This window comes from Leucoraja erinacea, chromosome 20, assembly GCF_028641065.1.
Source record: "Leucoraja erinacea ecotype New England chromosome 20, Leri_hhj_1, whole genome shotgun sequence".
NCBI lineage: Eukaryota > Metazoa > Chordata > Chondrichthyes > Rajiformes > Rajidae > Leucoraja > Leucoraja erinaceus.
Genome location: NC_073396.1, coordinates 4,237,971 through 4,259,285, shown reverse-complemented (window position 1 = coordinate 4,259,285; position 21,315 = coordinate 4,237,971). Strand labels below are relative to the sequence as shown.

The following is a 21,315-nucleotide window of genomic DNA, read 5'->3' as shown; positions in this document are numbered from 1 at the left end:
AATTCCACATACAGATTGTAGCAATGTTACAAAATTTTGAGATTTAAAAAATCAAGCCTGCAATTTATCCCATCAGATAAAGCATAACAATAAGTTTAATTTGACACCTAATTCACTTTCATATCTCAAGTAATAAAAAAGTTATGGCCATTTTCATACTCGGAAATTAGCATCTTGTTCCCTATTGATTTTCTATGGACATAACAAAAAAGCTGTGATCGAGGACAGTCAAAAGCCCATAACCTTCTTAAAAATTAAGAGAATTGAATGAAATTTTCAGTTATCATAGATTGAACCATTCTGAAACAAATATAAAATAATCTTACTTGGAGGACCTGAAATTAAAGCATATAATTAGTTAGTTACCCAATTGTAGCTAATTTCAAACTTCAATTACTAGATCTAAACATCTATCCATTTCTTAATAAATGATTAACATTTTTAAATAGCCTAAGTGTCCAAATAATATTCACAAATAATTCACAATAAAACACGATTTTTAAATCTCATTTACATCAATTTATAGGCCAAATGGAAGGAATTTAGTGTTCAATTGCTGTAAATTAAAGTCAATTTAAATCGGCTTTCTAGTGGGTTCCTGTGAACGCGCTGGTTTAGAACGTTCACATTGCGCTGGATTTGTGCCCCCAAATGCCCAGAAAAATACTGCGGGATATAAAGAGCCCAAAATGAACTATTCGCTATAGAAAACTTTATATACAGGGTTCTTAAGAAGCCCCTTTTAATGTAAAAATAAGGTACATACCTTTAATTGTTTGCTTTATAAAACCCTGGGGCTGCGAGAGGTCGCGGGTTTAGAGAGTGATTTTTAAACTACTATAACTATTATACAAGGCCATAAAATCTAATAATACCTTTTGCGACGGGGTCTTTCAGCGATTTTCCGTTAATGATTTACTAGGCTGAACATTTTCGATTGCAACAGCCTAGTAAAAATCGCGTTTTAAACCCGCCCCTCTAAACAGCGCCAAAATCACACACACGGGGCTGGGACAGATTCTCAACGACGATTCAGGTAGGTTTTGTAACATACCTACAGATTGGGTGCTCAAGAACAACCATTACCTTGGCAAGCATTAAAAGTAAAATGCCAATGTTTTGTGGAAGCCTTTTTTCTTACAATAAACATTAATTAAGATTTTCTGCCTAATTTTTGTGCAGTCTTGCCATGCTATTTGTTCTACAAGTTCACCAATTAACATTACAGCACATTAAAAACAAACATGCTACTGTACAGCTTTAACAAATACAAATGACCTCATGTTAGCAAAACCATAGCTACTTTCCACCATCCAGCTATTCAGTCACTTGGACCACCTTTCCTGACAACATATTGCAAAAACTGGGTAGGGAAACAGTTTGCCAATTCCAGCTGTTTCCTCATTTATAAACAACATACAGAATCATCAGCCTTCCTGTCGGGAGCAAGAACTCAATACTTCTGTCAACAATGGGCTGGATTTTAACCTGAAGGCAAGTTCGGAATAGGACGAGGACCATCAAGCAGTCTGGAAACCCGTTAGAACAGTGCTGTTAGTAAATGCTGTTTGGTCTCCACTTTTTCTAGTCCACAACCTGTGGTTAAAAAGGCCCTAAGCTCATCAATTCTATCTTTTTCATTTACATTCACTTGCTGGGTTTCCCCTTCCTGCCTGTGGTTATAAACAGACTCACTAAAAATCAAGGCTAGCTTCAGTATAATATTTCAAATGCCAAACTGCCCATGGAAAGAATGTCCTTGGGCACAAATCCAATGGAGGATTCGGTACCAGTTTCAGACTTTATTTTTGCAATTTAACCTTTGATCTGACCCCATTTCACCAACATTGTAAAGACATGGCCCCATGTTTCAAAAAAGCAAGTGGCACTTTGCTTTAGCATGCATGTATTCATTTCTGAATCGGAATTCAACTTCAGCTAATTAAATTAGTGGTAATTCTGGAATTCTAACAGCATTATGAAGTATATTGATCGCTCTCAATTCCAACATGCTTTTATATGTACTTTCAATAGAACAGTGCCATTGAAAGCTTTACAAGACCACCACCAGACAAACTTTGACACTGAGCTGCAGAAGGACATTCGAGGGCAGATCATGGAGTGATGAAATTTAGGACGAGAATTCAAGGCATTTCAAGAAATTAAGAATTCAGCTGAAAGTATGGCCATTGTTCAATGAGAAAATCTTATATATTATACAGTACTATACAACATACACGTGATTTAAATGAAACCACAAATGGGACAGGAAACAAGAGGAATGTTTAGATGCATAACTGTGGGTGGTTTCTTTTGAGAGACAGAGAAACAAAGGGAGTGAGATAGACAGAATCAAAAAGAAAGACACAAACATGCACGCGCACACGCACACAAGTATGAGATCTATAATGCTAATATACATCATTTTGACAAGTTGAAATGCGCCAGCCTCCATTTAAACTCAACACGGCTCAGTTTCCTTCTCCCTGTAAATTCACAGGGTTTGCTGGAAAATTATACTACTATCTAACAAGCATAAAGGTGAGAAATAAAATTGTATTGGGATATTAATTAGAGAAACGTCTAATATCCCAGAAAATCTGCTCAACAGGAAAAGTCCCGAGGGTGCGGGTTATTAGAGTTTTATACTGGAAGAATCGAGCATAGACTCGATGAATGCTTTGCAGACACTGCTGTTTGGTCTGCAAAGCCTCCTAGTCAGTCACTTTAATTCTCTGTCTAACTCCCACTCTTATCATTATCTTCAGCCGCCTACATTGCTGCACAACTATCCATTGTAAGTTCTATCTTTCCATCTAAGTACATTATAATCCCGGGAATTCAATACTGAATTTAACAGTTTTAGGTAACCAATCCCTTTTTGCTCTCTTTATTAACACGGACGCACGCAGCCACACACATGCAGGCACACACACGCACACATACACAGAGCACTTCTTTCCTGTCTTCAACTGTTTTTAAAGTAACTATTATCTTGACAACGTTGACAACTTTGATCTGCACCTTATCACAAGCATTCCTTTGCCACCTTCCTCTCTGCAACTTAAAACATACTTGTCTTCTCAATTTTCCAATTATGATGAAAAGTACTTGATCCAAAATCTTTCAAAATCTGCTCCTCTCACTGATTTCACTTGACCTGTGAAATGCCTCCAGCATGTTCTGCTTTTGCTTTGGGTTTCAAGCACCTGCAGTTATTGTTTCAATCAATATTCTGCCTGTTGCGAGATTATTTTTAGTTAAACGAAGGAAGGTTATGGTTTCTTTCTATGCCAGAAACCACACTGCGGTAAAGCAGCGCAGAGTTGGTATTGAACTTTTAAAAGTAGAACGATTTTATCAAAATGCAAATAACAAGGTCAAGGAAACAGCAGCAAATGAAAAAGAATCTCATGACCACGATACTAGTGTTCCTCTCACTTTATTATGCCATGAAGGTTAATAAACATTTCCAGGAAGTAATGGAGTGACAACTCTTTATCCATCATAAACCTTATCCCCTCATCTATGCAACCATCATGCAGAGTTGACACTGAACAGGAAGTAGATACAGACTCCGGCAGTGAAATCACTAAACAAGCGGTTCTGGCATTGCACTAACCGAGGAATCTCCTCCTTCATATAAATACATATGTAAATAAAAGGATATAAATTTTAACATCAATAGGGAAAATATTTTAATAGCGATGGGGAATAAAGAGCTGTGTAGATTTATTACTTGTGAAAACTGCCTGTGGAAATTAAGGCTTTTACTGCAGGAGAGGTTCAGAGGTGACCAGAGAGGGCAATATTTTCAAGCACCATAATGTACTTTGAATTGAAGGAACGCATCGATCACAACATTAATAAAATAAAGGCAAGAAAAATACAACATAACATTCCATTATGCAGAGGTTCTTTACAATTGCCTGTCCTAAATCTCACTAACAGTAGGAGATCTGACAGTTTCATCACATATGTTGTCCCTCCCTCTCACTGGAACTTATGACCTCTTCCATTTGTTATTATCTTGGGTTTCTTATACAATGTGATTCCAATCAGGAGAGATGCATTGTCTGCAATGCTGACAGCTTAAGAATTATATACATAAAATAATGCACGATGGTTTAATTCAATGATGTGGAACAGCCTGCAAGGTGAACAATAGATTAGAAACCTGACATTAGTCATCTTTTAAACATACATTTTAAATGAAGAATAGCAAGTACATTTGCTGAAAGACTCATCCATGCCTTCATCTCCTCCCGACTGGACTACTGCAACTCACTTTAAAAATGTATGTGTTGTATCGCAGGAACACATGAAAGGTCAGTGTGCACAGAAACAACAGGTGAATGAGAGTGTGGCTTCCCCAACTGCAAGTTGTTTAACTTGTTACACCAGAAGCCAATGACTGACAATTGAACAAACGAAACATAAACTTTAAGACACACAAAATTCTGTATTGATGTGGGTTTACTATTTCCTTGTTTGTCTTCAAATAGCTCAGCTTTAGTTCAGCCTCATTTTAATGAGATCGGACTATACATAGATCTAGCTTGACTGCAGAATAAGAAGAGCAACATTAGATGTACCAAGACAATTTTCTGGACTACCAAAGGAGAAATTCAAAGCAAGTTATGGTACATCTGCAAACCTGTCCACAAATTATAAATGCTTAAAACCTCCATTATAGTAAAATAATTACAGAACTAAAAATTTAAAAGAACAGTAGTACAATTTAAAAAAAAACTCATCAATACATTTAACTTCATGAAACAAAATAAATACTCCCCGCTGCTAACCGTTCCTCTCTCTCCCCCCCCCCCCCCCCCCCCCCCCCCCCCCCCCCCCCCCCCCTTGGGGTTTCCCAAGAGATGCCGAGTCAGGCCCTGTACTAGAGCTCTCAAGCTCTCTCTACCCGTTTTTCGCAGCCCGATCACTCGCCCGGCCTCCCCTCTACTCTCTCACCCCTGCCCCCTCTCCCCCCCCCCCCCTCCCCCCCTCCTCTCACCCCACCTCCCTCCCTCACTCCCCCTTTCAACCCCCCTCTAATCCCTCTCACTCCCCCCCCCTCCCCCCTTGTGTGTGTGGGGGGTTGTTTATTGTCTGTGTGACGCCGTAAGCCCCCCCCCCCCCCCCCCCCGCAACCGCGCGTTGAGTGGATGGGACCCTTGGTCTAGTACTTATTAAAACTCTGGATGTTTGGTTGTTTGTCTTCTGGCTTTCAAACTTGAACTTTTTCTGTGATTCACATCTCCTCGAAAACCCGACACGGTAACGGTGAAATTTTTACATATTCTGGTAGATTTACCTCATGATTTCAAAAATTCCCTCATCTGTAAATTTGATTCATTATTTCCCGATCATTTTAACTGAATTCGTTCACCAATCTGAGATATTTTTAAAATCTAACTGCTGAAGCCAGCTGATGTCACAACACCTTTGCTCGTGACCCACCCGGCTCGTTAACCCAGCACCCCCCCCCCCCCCCCCCCTCTGTATTAAAGCTGACAAGTTACGTTACACCGCACCCCCCCCCCCCCCCCCCCCCAACTTTAAAATCTGACATCCTTTTTAAATCCAACGAGCTGGATGACATTACAATGGCTGTGTAACATGTTATTTTTTAACGTTCTACAGTATTAACACTTTTCAAGTGAACTCTGTAAATGTAAAGGGTGGTCAGCAACTTGGTCCCTGGACAGTTTCAGCATAATGTGAAACTTAAAACACGTGGTTCCACACAAAGGGCGTTAAAATCTGAATGTTTGTGTAAATTGTGTTGTGTCTTGTCTTCGGTTTGTCTCAGCTTGTACTCGCTAGAATTTAGAAGATTGAGGAGGGATCTTATAGAAACTTACAAAATTCTTAAAGGGTTGGACAGGCTAGATGCAGGAAGATTGTTCCCGATGTTGGGGAAGTCCAGAACAAGGGGTCACAGTTTAAGGATAAGGGGGAAATCTTTTAGGACCGAGATGAGAAAAACATTTTTTCACAGAGAGTGGTGAATCTCTGGAATTCTCTGCCACAGAAAGTAGTTGAGGCCCGTTCATTGGCTATATTTAAGAGGGGGTTAGATATGCCCTTGTGGCTACAGGGATCAGGGGGTATGGAGAGAAGGCAGGTATGGGATACTGAGTTGGATGATCAGCCATGATCATATTGAATGGCGGTGCAGGCTCGAAGGGCTGAATGGCCTACTCCTGCACCTATTTTCTATGTTTCTATGTTTCTACTTGTTTGTATGACTGCAAAAAACAAATTTTGTTTGAACCTCAATGAGGTTCAAATCACAACAAATAAATTGTATCATTGTATCAAATCTGAAACAGAAACTTTTAATATTGGGAACAATAGATGCCTGTACAGCACAATATGAAGAGGGGGGAATCAAAGATGGACAACTAAAAGTTGAAATACAGATCAGAATGATCCAATAGATTGGTGGAAAAGGCTAACAAAATTAAATAGTCTCTTCCTAAATGCCCAACCCGATTCACTAACAATCCAATAAATTATTTCTACAGAATTATATTTTACATTGCAGGTAGAAACAATATCATACACAGCCAGAGTGAGGACTAGCCCATTTTCCTATCAATCAAGCTCATCCGCCAGAATGTTGTTGGTTGCTAGGACCGATGTTTTTCCATATAATTTGTAGGCAGCTATCCTTCCCTCGTTCTATGTTTTGGAAAAATGTGCCGTCTTACTGGGAGAAGCTGCTCCTTTGTTCCTTCTATAGACTGAGTAAACTGACTGCTGTATAATATACTGTTTGCCTTCAGTCAACACAACACCATTGCCTGGCAGCATTATTTCAGACGATGCGAATTAAAAACATAAAATGCAATATGAGATAACCTGCAAGAACAAGATCACATCTGTAACAAAGGTAATAAAATTCATGAAAACAGAAATTTAGGGTGGCACAGCGGTAGAGCTGCTGCCTTACAACACTTACGGCAGCGGAGACCTGGGTTCGATCCCAACTACAGGTGCTGCCTGTACGGAATTTGTACGTTTTCCCCGTGACCACGTGGGCTTTCTCCGAGATCTTTGCTTTCGTATCACACTACAAAGACGTACACGTTTGTAGGCTTAGTGTATGTGTAAAAATTGTCCCTAGTGTCTGCAGGATAGTGTTAATGTACGAGGATTACTGGTCGGTGCGGACTCGGTGGGTCGAAGGGCCTGTTTCCACGCTTTATCTCTAAACTAAACTAAACTAAAGGAAGTTTCCTTCAGCTCACCGAGTCCACTCCTATCGTTGGTCTCCCTTCACACTAATTCTATGCTATCCCACTTTCTCACCCTCTCCCGACATATTAGGGGAGGACTTAACAAGAGGTCAATTAACCTACAAAGCCCATGTCTTGGGAATGTTGGAAGAAACCATAGCAGCCACAGGAAGAAAATGCAAACTGCGCACAGTTGGTATCTGAAGTCAGGATTGAACCTGGGTATCTGGTACTATGCAGCAGCAGCTCTATAACCTGCACCACTGTGCCACCCTCTTCTCTCTAGCTGCGGGAAGATTGATACATACTCACCCTTTCGGCTATTTTTTCCCCCTACCCCAACAATATTGCAGTAGATAGGAGATTAAATTATCTATCCAATACAAGGCCCAAGTTATTAATCGTGTGGGAAGGAACTGCAGATGCTGATTTAAACCAAAAATAGATACGAAAATCTGGAGTAACTCAGCAAGACAGGCAGCATCTCTGGAGAGAAGCAATATGTGATGTTTTGGGTCAAGACCCTTCCTCAGTCTGAAGAAGGGTCTCCACCCAAAACGTCACCCATTCCTCCTCTCCAGAGATGCTGCCTGTCCCCGCTGAGTTACTCCAGCTTTTTGTGTCTATCTCCAAGTTATTAATCTTTTTTTTAAGGTAGGGGTAAAACAAACTGACTAAACAACTAGTTTCACTTAGTAATAATGGACATGAAATTTACAATCAGTAAGTCATTATTTTTGCCCAATCACAATAAACAGCGGCCACATACTAATATTGCTGAACTGACATTTATAAAAAAAAACAAAGCCAAATTATAGTCAAAGTTCATCAAAAAATAACATTCTAAAACTTGTGCATTAATTTTCTTATTCACCAAGTTAAAACATTAAATTCAGTCCACACTGATGCAGTATCTGGTGAATCCCATAATGGGCCTGTCCCGCTTATGTGACTGCAGGAGACTATGCAGTTGCCACATGTTCGTGGGTGGTTGCCGGGGAGTTGCCTTCATGGCCGTGAGGAGTTCCCGCATTCTAGGAACTAGTCGCGGCCTCAATACGGTCGCCTTGAATGTTTCAACATGTTGAAAAATTAGCGGCGACTAGAAAGATGCCGCCTTGGAGTAGCGAGAATTCTCGTGCCGTAGGTGGGTCGCCAAGAGGTCCTAGTGGGTTGCCAGGAGGTATAAGGTTATCTTAGGTTCTTGTAGGTTGTAGCCAGTGCTAACTGGTGAATTTCATTGGCTCATTGGGAAAAAAAAACTTAAGCAGTAGTTTTCAGAACCAAGGATAACCGACCGGTAATGTTAATGTCCGCCGAGCTTCACAGCCGTGTATCTCTGGCTTCTTAAAAGTTGTCTCCACTCCTTCTCCCCACTCTCTCCCCCTCTTTTAAAGGACTTACCGTACACTGTGCTTTTTAGCTTCTTAATTACAGCGCCAACCTTCCTGTTCATCGCGGTGTGTGTCTGTATCACATTGGCTTTGCACCGTGTGAATTACACTCAGACTGCGCTCTCCCCCGCTTGCCCTGTTCCTCGCCTGCATAACGGGCTGGTGAAGGAAGAGATGCGTGTGTGTGTGTGTGTGTGTGTGTGTGTGTGTGTGTGTGTGTGTGTGTGTGTGTGTGTGTGTGTGTGTGTGTGTGTGTGTGTGTGTGTGTGTGTATATGTGTCTGTCTGTGTTGGTGTGTGTGTGTGTGTGTGTGTGTGTGTGTGTGTGTGTGTGTGTGTATATATGTGTGTGTGTGTGTTGGTGTGTGTGTGTGTGTGTGTGTGTGTGTGTGTGTGTGTGTGTGTGTGTGTGTGTGTGTGTGTGTGTGTGTGTGTGTGTGTGTGTGTGTGTGTGTGTGTGTGTGTGTGTGTGTGTGTGTGTGTGTGTGTGTGTGTGTGTGTGTGTGTGTGTGTGTGTGTGTGTGTGTGACAGTCGCCGGCAGTCACCTGAAAAATCGCCTAAGTGGGACAGGCCCAATAGAACAGTACAAAACAGGAACAGGCCCTTCGGCCTACAATGTCTCTACTAAACATCCAATCATCAATTTCCCAGCATCAGCCGTCTCATAGCAAGCCACAAAAACATTCAGAGAAAATCAGTCAAAGGGAAATATTCATCGCACTTTGAATATCAAATATCAATGCCAAATACATTGATCTTTCTGGAAATTACCTCATTCTCAGATCAGTAAGAGCAATTTTCACAGAGAGAACTATTTATGTTTGCTTACTTACAATATTTCTAGGCAGTTGTTAGCTCACGCAGCCACGATCTTTCATTAAAAACAAAAACAAGGGTTACAGCAAACTAGGCTACTAAAACATAGTTTCTCTTGGAATAGATTCTGAACTGTTGGAAGAATTCAATCCATCTTATTTGGCACTCAAATCTTTGGCACCCGCCTTTTACTGAGCTATATGATCTTAGCAAAAATAAATAGTCATGGTTAGGGTAATGGAAAAGAGAAGACATAGACAGAGAGAGACATACTCCAGCAAAATAAACTTTTTGCTAGTCCGTGAATTTCACAGAATTGTTCATTTTTAAATAATTCTTCCCAACATACAGAGGGCTGGTGAAAGAAGGAGTGTAGTAGGTACAAAATAAGCCATGGGTAAAAGGAACAAGGCAATTGCAGGAATAACATCATGGCAGTCACTTCCAGGCAATGTTAATATCAAAATCTGCTCATCTAAGGCACAATTTCGGCACACTGTGAATTTTATATCCTGTCTCTACAACCTGTAAACTCAAGTTTTAAGTCTTTTATATTAATTAGCTCAAAGTACCATTATACAGACCTCCACCGAGTTGGCTCAAAACAGCTGGAATATAAGTAGCTCCAGTCTTTCTAAGAAAAATGAACTATGAATGATTTAACACAGTAGGAATGGAGCAATTCACATTCCAGATATTTGAGTCCAACCAGAACGAAGGGAGTGTCACGCTTTGCTCTGACCTACTGCTTATTCAGTTACAGGGGCAATCTTCAATTCGTAACTGAACTGGCAATTACGCAAGGATGAGCCAAAAAAGTGAATAATCCTTCAAACACAAAAAAATATTGCATTCAAATGTATTTCTCTCAATTTTACCACACTTCTGCCAAAGATTGTTGAATAGTTCAAAAGTAACAGCATCTACAGCCAATTTTCCCCTTAAAACAAACACAGTACATTGTGCAATTCCTGCCAGGATACCGCTAATTCAGTACAGCGCAAAGGAAAAGGAACTTCCATCGATCCAATGGACCATGAAAAACATTCAGTATTTTTCTGTAGTTATTGTATTAAAGGGAATCTCTGTCCAGCAAGGGTTCCACAAGTGAAATGCAAACATCCAATATACCATAACCAATACCCAACACCTCCAGCGAGCGATCATTCCTTTCAATGTTGCACTATATTGAAGCATATGGAATGGAGTTTAAATTCAAGGCTGGACTTGAGAGTGGAGCATTCTTTGGCAAGGCTGACATTGGAAGCCTAAATCTTTCTGGTCAGTGTTGCAACCTTGTCAAGTCGCTGTCTTCTAGGATGCCATATTATAACAAAAGGTCTCCCAAATGTTTGCATATCAAAGGGTATGGTTATAACACAAATCAAAGTCTTAAAACTCATATTCAAACAATAGTAATGGAAGCGCCTGGTGGCCTTTTCTCTAATTTAAGGAGTTCAATTAACCCACTATTGAGAGTAACCTAATATATTTTTCCCACGTCTTATGTATTGTATACATTGAATCGCAGAATTGTTAGAGAGCAATCTATTTGGGTCCTAAAACAGCAGAAATCCTCTGTTCACCATCCTCAGTCAGTTAATTCAGGTCATAACTATTCTCTGGCTAAACCGTTTTCCTCAAACCTATCTTGCGTCTTTTAAATCCATGTCTCAGGTCTTGTTCCATTCACTAATGGGTATCTTCCCTCAACATACCCTTTCTAAGTTTAATCACTTTCTTCCTTTTTTTTAACACCAAGGAGAACCTTTACCAGTTTCACCAGTGTGACTTTATGGCTGAGATCCATCCTCATCAAAACCACTAACTTATATTCTGCACATACTCAAGAATCTTCACATGCTTCCTAGGGTGTGGTCTGGAATTAAAGCAAAACAGTTGTGGCCCAATACATGTATTACACATGTTCAAAATAACAATCTTGCTTCTGTACTCTGTGTCTTTATTTAATTAATTCCAGATATGCTAATTATTTTACTAATTTTCTTTCCACATGTCTTGTCACTCTTACTGATATATGCATAGTACCACACTGCCTCTGCACACCCTTTGGAAATACACAGGTTCTGCCACTTGTCTGCATGTTCAACCAGCTTAGATCTTGCAGAAAAATGTTCCCAATGTCAGGGGAGTCCAGAACCAGGGGGTCACAGTTTAATAATAAGGGATAGGCCATTTAGGACTGAGATGAGGAAAACATTTTTCACCCAGAGAGTTGTAAATCTGTGGAATTCTCTGTCACAGAAGGCAGTGGAGGCCAATTCACTAGATGTTTTCAAGAGAGAGTTAGATTTAGCTCTAAGTGCTAACGGAATCAAGGGATATGGTTTCTGATTACGGAGGGTTCATGGCCCCGACCACGGATGAACAAAGGAGGAGGACTAACTGAACTTTATTGCCTTCCACCACAGTGAAGAATGTTGTGGTGGATGTTTATGTTAAATTCTATGGTGGATTAGGTGTTCTTTTTTCATTTGCATCGCTGCATGGCTGTACCTTAGTTGGTCCATCTGACGAATAAATTTGAACTTACAAAATGAATTGACTGCACTACTTTCAACATTGACTGATCTGGAAACCCAAATTCTTATTTCTCATTGAAACAGTGATATTTTAAAAAAGTGAACTGCATGATCTGAAAGTTTCACTCACATGTGCCTGCACTTCTGTACCTGTGAAGGTGCAGGCCAAGGTTAGTCACTCAGAATCATTCTAACTGATGCATCTCCCAGGTTGCTGCTCATTGCTGCATTACAGAGGCCACCCAAACTCCATATTTAATGACAGAATGTCAGAATTCAGTCCACTAGAAAAAGCAAATGCAATGAACATTGGCTTGCACTGCAGGCTGCCCTCGAGCATTCATGTTTGCAGACTACGATTGTGCGCTGTAAGAACGTACAGTACATCAACATAGAATACCACTTGCCAGTCACTTCCCCTCTTTTCAGGAGGGATTGCAAGGTCACAGCAAAGCCTGCTACAACCTCCATTTCCATAGATATGAACATGGTGAATTGATGGCCCAAAAATCTGTTTAAACAACTCCAAAAAGGTTTGGTGCTGTCAAAAATCTGTTTAACCCAGAGTAGATCAATTTTGTGTTCATTTCTAGATGCACTTAGTGAATACCTTCAGTAATGTGATAACTCCTTTCTTGCTTCTTAATTATTCAAATGGATAAATATAACTATGCAATCTTATTTACAAGCAAGCAGAAATTAACCCACATGCAATGTTCAGTTAAGCTTTGCCCTCATTAAGGTCATAGAATACCTATACATGCACATAATGCTGCAACATTCCACAATTAGAAAAACTAGTACATTCCCATGACTTAATAATAAATATAAAGAACCGATATGATGCAAACACCCCATATAACTGTCGTTAAAGGAACAAACTGCCAAATGTAACAAATGACCATCCAAACATATTAGCTGGGAGGAATCTTGACAATTCTTGTCATTTATGATGTTTTTCTAACACACTACAAGTATATGATTACATTAATAAAACACTACTCTGTCATTTATAATTTTAATGTATACCATTATTCATATTTTACGATGAAAAGCACAACATTACAAGGGAATGGAAGAATCCGTCTTATCCCTGTTGACATAAAAGAAACAAGCCTTCCATGGCAGAAAACACATCATTTCCAATTAGTGATTATAAAAGCCACACTATAATGTGTTAATTCACCAGAAAACAGTTCTTCTGGGTTTATGGAAACATTACATCACTGCAAATCACACGATTACTTTTATTAATAGCAATAGAACAATATTGAAGAACCAAACACAATTAATTTGTATCTCAGTGCACCCCGGTGACCCCAAGTATTCTGCTGACACCACAAGATCTTACCAAGAAGGAAACGGAAACAAATTATAACCTCAGAGCAAGATATTTTCAATTCCAAGAAATGTGCAGACCCGACATAGACACACTGCGCCTCCAACATTTCTGTATTTACCTCGTACAACCAGAGGAATCCAAAAGTGGTACGCGAGCATTTGATAGTAGAAATCGGATATATCCAAAATGTGACACCCAGGTTTCTATTCTAACCCACTGATGTACAACATATGGCCCACTGCCACCTCAGAAAGCAGCTACATAAGAACTTTTGTCCATGTAAAAAAACCATCCCAACGTTAATTTATTGTGGCATACTCCAGGAGGAAATAATTCCTCAGGCCCATACGATTTCTCTGGGATCTGTGGAATAATTGACCCCACACTAAGATCATAGAACACGACCAAGCTCTGTGATTGATGATGTCTGCGCCGAACCACGGCGCCAATTTAAATAGAACTCAGAATTGTACAGAACAGCTGATTCAGTGGCAAGGAGCTCCAAGATGACAAAAGAACAGATCCCACAGTACAAACTTATCACACACATAACGATGGACAGATTTCGCCCACCCCATTTTTTCACCAACATCCTCCCCCACCTTTCCCCGGTAGTCGATTCTTCAGTCTCCCTCTATTCTTGCCTAATTATCTCCCTCAGTCTCACTCCTGATCACTCGCCTACCCTCTCAATTTTCCCGCTCTCCACCACCTCAGAAAAGCAGCCAACATAATCAAAGACTTCTCCCACTACAGTCATTCCTTCTGCTCCCATTGGGCGGAAGCTTTAAAGCGGTATCATCATACTCGGGGGCAGCTCCTACCCCTCTGTTAACCGGCTTCTCAATGGTCCTTTTGTAAGCTCGCGTACTGTCTCATTCACCTCCACCCCATTGCAGCAGTGAACTTGTCTCTGGAAAAGTTGCTCTACAATACTGAGACTAATTTCTGAACTCTGTATCTTTGCTCTACTTACTGTACTTTGAGTTTGGCCTGATTTATATTTATGTACAAAATTATCAGTTTTGAGTGGATAGCATGCAAAACATAGCTTGTCCACTGTACCTCGGTATGCTGGTTACCAAGCTCACAGAACTGGGTCTCTGCGCATCCCTCTGCAACTGGATCCGCGACTTCCTCATCCACAGACCACAGTCTGTTCGAATTGGCAGAAATACTTCTTCCTCGTTAACAATCTGTACGGGAACACCTCAAGGCTGCGTGCTCAGCTCCCTGTTCTACTCACTCTACTCATGACTGTGTAGCCGGACATAGTGCGAGCTCCATCGTCAAGTTCGCTGATTACACCACATTTGTTGGACAAAATACAGATGGTGATGAGTCAGAGTATAGAAATGTGATCGACCGACTGACCAAATGGTGCCAGCACAACAACCTGGTTCTCAAATCAGCAAAACCAATGAACTGATTGTGGTCTTTGGAAGAGGATGGTTGAGGACCCACAATCCTGTTTATGGTGGAGTCAAAAACTTCAAATTCCTGGGCGTGCATATTTCCAAAGATCTTTCCTGGACCCAGCACACTGATGCAATTATAAATAAAGCACATCAATGCCTCTAACTCCTGAGAAGATTACGGAGATTTGGAACGTCAGAGAGGATTCTCTTGAACTTCTACAGGTGTACAGTAGAGAGCACATTGACTGGTTGCACCCTGGCCTGGTTCAGCAACTTGAATGCATGGGAGCGTAAAAGACTGCAAAAAGTTGTGAACACTGCCCAGTCCATCATCGGCTCTGACCTCCCCACCATCGAAGGGTTTTATCGGAGTCGCTGCCTCAAAAAGGCAGCCAGTGTCATCAGAGACCCACACCATCCTGGCCACCCACTCATTTCACCCCTGCCATCCGGAAGAAGGTACAGGAGCTTGAAAACTGCAATGTCCAGGTTCAGGAACAGCTTCTTTCCTACAGCCATCTGGTTATTAAACACAACAACCTCAAATAAGCTCTGAACTTCAATAGACTATTATTATTATTATTATTATTATTATTATTATACTACTATTGTTTGTTTTTTGAGTATGTGTGTATATGTACATAAATAATATATATGTATGTGTGTGTGTGTGTGTGTGTATATATATGTATGTGGATATATATATATATATGTGTGTGTTTGTGTGTGTGTATATGTGTACTTGCGGGTATGTGTATATATACACTGAACTTTTTTCTCTCTCTCATTTATCATATTGTTTACAGTGTACTATGTTTACATATTCTGTTGTGCTGCAGCAAGTAAGAATTTCATTTTACCTCTGGGACATATGACAATAAAACACTCTTGGCTCTTGAAACAACAATAAGCCTAAAACATGCACTGGACCCAACTTTACCCCTTCTCTCTGGAGGCCATCTACTCACTTTTCCCAAATTTAAAGCCATTATTTTCTCTTAGTCCCAACAGCTGCACGACCCGACAACTAGGGGCACTGCTGTAGAGTTGATTTCTTCCAGCTCCAGAGACCCAGCTTCCATCCAGACTACGGGTGCTGTCTGTACGTAGTTTGTGCGTTCTTCCTGTGTTTATGTCCTGCATGGGTTTTCTCTGGGTACACTGGTTTCCTTCAACACTCCAAAGATGTACAGGCTTGTAGATTGGTTTCTGTGAATTGTAAATTATTCCCAGTGTATGGGATAGTGCTAGTGTGCGGGGTGATTGCCAGTCGGCGCAGACTCGGTGGGTCAAAGGGCCTGTTTCCACGCTGCATCTCTAAAGTCTATGGTCAGATGGCATAACCAGAATCACCTTGTGAGAAGCCTCAACTCTTGGACATCATCAGATTATAGACACAAAAAACTGGAGTAGCTCAGCGGGACAGTCAGCATCTATGGAGAGAAGGAATGGGTGACATTTCGGGTCGACCCTTCTTCAGACGAAGGGACCCGACCAAAAATGTCACCTATCTATGTTCTCCAGAAATGCTACCTGACCCACTGAGTTTCTCCAGCACTATATGTCCTGTTGGATCAGTTTCTTGTTTTAAATTCAAGTAGAACACTATAGATATGTTCCCCGAGTTTACTGTATATGCGGAGCAATAAATAACATTATGCTTTGTATCTACAAATGATTGGCCATCTCACCTTTCCTTTGTGTTATTTGACCACCTTTGTCATTTTCATCCTCGATGTGCAAAATATTGTTTACACACTTGCTTCAAAGTAAACAACACACTTGTTCATGCCAATGTCTCCATTACCAAACCAATATTTTAACATATTCTGAATCTGACTCATGACATCTACAATTATAATAATTTCCAAGAACGACATTTCTATTATAATTTAATAGTCTTACAACGTGTACTCTAGAACCACCAGAAGCTAGAACTTGAAAAATAAACAGTGGAGCATTAAAAAAATTAGACTGTGGGTACTGTTGGCATATCCACAAATTCACAAGTTATAGGAGTAGAATTTGGCCATTTGGCCCATCGAGTCAACTCTGCCATTCAATCATGGCTGATCTCTGCATCCTAATCCCATTTTCCTGCCTTCCCCTCATAACCCTTGACACCCGTTCTAATCAAGAATCCATCATCCATTTTACTCACCCTTCCATCGTCTGCTTTGATCTGTCCTTTTCACACCTTAAATCCACTTTGTACCCTCCCATATCTCTAGTTTGCCTCTCCCCTGACTCTGCGTGAAGAAGGGTCTCGACCCGAAACATCACCCATTCCTTCTCTTCAGAGATGCTGCTGTCCCGCTGAGTTACTCCAGCATGTTGTGTCTATCTTCGGTGTAAACCAGCACCTGCATTACCTTCTTACCCACCTATAATTGCCCTTGGAACAGCATGCTGCTTGAACTGCTGCACTGTGAGATGAGCGAGTTGGGCGGCAACGGTGGCAACTCTCACCACAATAGGCAGAGTTACAAATCTTAATGATAAACAAAATGGTTTGTTTTGGATGAAAAAACAGCAAACTGTCAGGCAATGGTGGAATTTTACCCTTTGGTACCAAGGCAATGTGACATGCGTGTCCGATTACTGTTCTAAGGTTTCCAATCATACTTACTCTGCTTTGAGAGATTAAGAGATGAAGACCACGGGGACAGATTTGACAGATTTTTTCAAATCACCTGAAAAAACTGCTGAACTTGACAAAGGAAGCTACCCAAAAAAAAAGCTGCTGTTCCTCCTAACAGAGTTACTCAATAATAAATAAAATGGAATCTGAAAATGATACAATCCCACATGGGAGTGCGATCTCCAAAAGAAAATCACAACACAACTTACACAGTCTGCAGCACCACTTGCAGGAATTTTTTTATTAACTCTACATGTAAAATCACCAGTAAACCCAAATGTGTAACGAAAGGCAATCTCTAACAAATCAGGTAAAACAGATTTCTAAGATTTCTAAGATGCCTTATGTCCTGTGAAACTAAGTCACAAAATGAACAAATTCCATGTCAAATTCTGAGAAATGGTTGAAATATTTTCAGAAATTTCATTTCTCTGGAAGTTGAATATATTCAGATGATATGTCAACGGGAAGATGCCAACAAAGCCATGTTAACAATTCAGTTAAAAAGCCCCGTTTCATGAATGGAAATAGTAAAAGGCGTCTCCTCTAACTGTGTAGGAAGGAACTGCAGATATTGGTTTACACCGAAGATAGATACAAAATGCTGGAGTAACTCAGCGGGACAGGCAGCATCTCTGGTTAAGCTATCCAGTTTTTTTAAAAAGCCCATAAAAACTGCTTCTGACGTCCTAAGAATGCAATAAATTTATAAACAAAGTACTAAGTTATCAAAGTAATACATTTAACAAAAACATAATTAGCAGGCTGCAAATTAAAACTAATTAAAAGATACTCATTCTTTCCTTTTCAAATCGGATCTAAAAATGTATTTACTGAATGTTGCTACAAAATACAGCTCATTAAAACTACATTCCTCTGATACTAAATGAAAGACTTTCAATTATAGCCTGTGAGTAAATTATAAATACATTACCATAATTTTTAAACAATGTGTAATTTGAAGGATCTGTTTTCCGAAAAAAAAAAATGAATGTAGTTAGCATTTCTACGAGGTTATTTCCTCGCTTGTCATCTAATGTTATAGTCAGTCTCCTGTGTTTAACTGTTTTTTTTTATAAACTGGCCCTCTTGTCAAAAGGTTGTGGTTCAAAGTCCATCGCAAGTACCCGAGCAAATTACCTAAACAATCCGGGGCACATGATATCAGATCATTGCGCTGTCAAAGATGGAGTTCTTCACACTGCATCTTCTACCACAGATGTGAAATGGGCTTGATGAATATTTTCTGAAGTTTAGGCCAATATTTACCCATGAACAATGCACCCAAAAAAACCAGACTATCTGGTTACATATGAAGATGTGTAGGACGGAACTGTAGATGCTGGTTTAAATCGTAGATGGACACAAAATGCGGGAGTAACTCAACGGGACAGGCAGCATCTCTGGAGAGAAGGAATAGGCATCGTTTCGGGTCGAGACCTTCTTCAGACTGTGAAGAACTCCAGCATTTTGTGTCTATCTGTGTACATCTGATGCCAACTCTAAGCCCTTACTTTATGCAAACTGGTGGTGTAACAGTGTATGGAGTGAAATGTGATTGTTTTGAGAGAACTTTGAGATGTCTTACGGCGGGGAAAGGGACTCTTGTAATGTAAGCCCCACTGGACTGAAGGAAAGGGGTTGGAACAGTTATCTTATTTAAACCTACTACTTTTTATTCCGCATACACAAACACACAGGAATGTGCATAAGAGAAACAAAACCTACATAAATAATAAAACTATTTAAAAGTCACAGGACGAACCTATTAAATGAAATACAATTCTTAAGTAGAGGGACTTTTTGATTTCACGAGCAAATAGTTGGAAGTCCTTTAAGAGACGTAGTATTTCATTGTTGCAAGGCTGCAAGCAACTTTTTATAATAAAGAACATACAACACTGCACCACAAATTGATTAAAAAATATATAGAATTCCAGTTTTGGCAATTATTTAGGGGTTCTGAAATATTCATGCAATATGTCCAAATATTCTGGAATAATGAAATATTGCTGCAAAAAATACATACAGGTCCAATTGTTAAGGATCGTTAAGGAATTAAGAAATACAGATTCAAAAGTGTTCAGGTGTTGGGGATTATTAAGGAGTTATGAAATATTGATTAAAAAAAAACATGCACGGATCCAAGATTTGGGGATTGTGAAAGGTTAAGAAATATAGATGTAAATGTGTCCAAGTGTTGGGGATTATTCAGGGGTTCTGAAATATGAATGCAAAATATGACCAAATATTGGGTATCATTCAGGGGTTAATTAAATATTGATTTTTTTTTAAATGTACAGGTCCAATTGTTAAGGATCATTAAGGAGTTAAGAAATACAGATGCAAAATTGTTCAAGTATTGGGAATTAAAAAGTTATGAAATATTGATGTAAAAAAAAAACATGCACGGGTCCAAGAGTTAGGGATTGTTATGGGGTTAAAAAATATAGATGCAGGATGTGTCCAAGTGTTGGGGATTATTCATTGGTTCTGATATATTGATGCAAAATATAAAGCATGGGTCCAAATATACAAATTATAGAATTATCTAACGTCATTCGCACCAATTTATTTGTTCTTATGGTTTCTCTCTGGCTGAGCTTGGACACGCTGTCTGCTCGCTCTGTTTACATTGGGAGGCTGCGGCCTAGACGCCAGGTGGAAATCTCCGGCCTCGAGTAGTTGGGGAACGGCCTGAATCAGCCACGGGGCTGGGGTCCGGCTCCAACTCCCAAGCCGGCGTAGGCCTCGTGTTTTAATAAAAACGCAGACAAAACACAAAAGGAGCGGGTTTCGCTACTCACTGTCGCGGCAGCATCAGCGGCGGCGCTCCCCGCCTCTGGAAGGCGCCGTCCACGAACACGCCGTTCTTGCCCAGGCACCTGAGGTAAAAGTGCGGCTCCTGGAAGGCGATCTGCAGGTGGCGGCGGGAGATGAAGCTCGAGTGGCCCATGTTGACGTCCACCGGGCCCTGGCTGGAGTCGCGGCCGATCGTCACCGACGGCTGCCGCATCAGGTACTCAAAGTCGCGGCCTTCGAGTTTGGCGACGGCGGCGTCGGGCGGGGCCTGCGGGTCGAGGCCTAGCTCCCAGCGCATGACGCCGGCCTTGATTTGACCGCCGTGCCGGCTCGGGCTGCAAGGCGCCGACTTGAGAGCCAGCAGCGCTCGGGCGCCCGTGTCGTCGCCTTCGCTGTCAGAGGGCAGCAGGACGGCCTGCATGTCGCGGGCTGGGCCGGGGCCGGGGCCGGGGGGAGAGTGAGAGGGAGCCGCGGGCGCCGGGGTGGCTCCGAGGGGCCTGTGATCGAGCGCAGCCTCGGCTCGGCGGCTGGGGCAGCGCCGTGTGAGAGGAGTCATAACACGCCGGGAGGAGGGAGGGAGGAAGGAAGGGGGCGGAGGAGAGAAAACCCGGCCTGGATCCCTCGCAATGCAGCAAACAGGTTTACATTTAAGTCAAGAGTATTTTATTGTCATATGTCCCAGATACGACAATTAAATTCTTACTTGCTGCAGCACAACAGAATATGTAAACGTAGTACATAATGGGTGAAAAAAAAAGTTCAGTGTGTGTGTATATATACATTCACACATACTTAATAAATAAACAAATGTATTACAATAATAATAATAATAGTCTGTTATAGTTCAGAGCTTATTTGCTGTCGTGTTTAATAGCATGATGGCTGTAGGGAAGAAGCTTATTATACCCAGTGGTTAGTTAGCAAGTAAGTTTATCATTGGACCCAGGAACAGTACAGTGAAAAGTGTTGTTCGGCATTCTATCCATCAAGTTAGTTTGTTTAAAGAAAAGAAGATAGACACAAAAATCTGGAGTAACTCAGAGGGTCAGACACCATAACTGGAGGAAAGGAATAGGTGACGTTTTGGGTTAAGACCATTCTTCAGATTGAGTGTC

At 40.9% G+C, this 21,315-nt stretch overlaps 1 protein-coding gene across 1 annotated transcript in view; it reads right to left on the bottom strand.

Annotated features, from left to right (window-relative positions):
- foxk1 (forkhead box K1) overlaps nt 1-20,763 on the bottom strand; it is a 61,706-nt gene extending 40,943 nt beyond the window's left edge. The window contains exon 1 of the mRNA XM_055651032.1: nt 20,206-20,763. Coding sequence (XP_055507007.1) covers nt 20,206-20,756 — 551 coding nt within the window. The 5' untranslated portion in view covers nt 20,757-20,763. The remainder of the gene's footprint in view (nt 1-20,205) is intronic.
- Nucleotides 20,764-21,315: the final 552 nt, after the last annotated feature.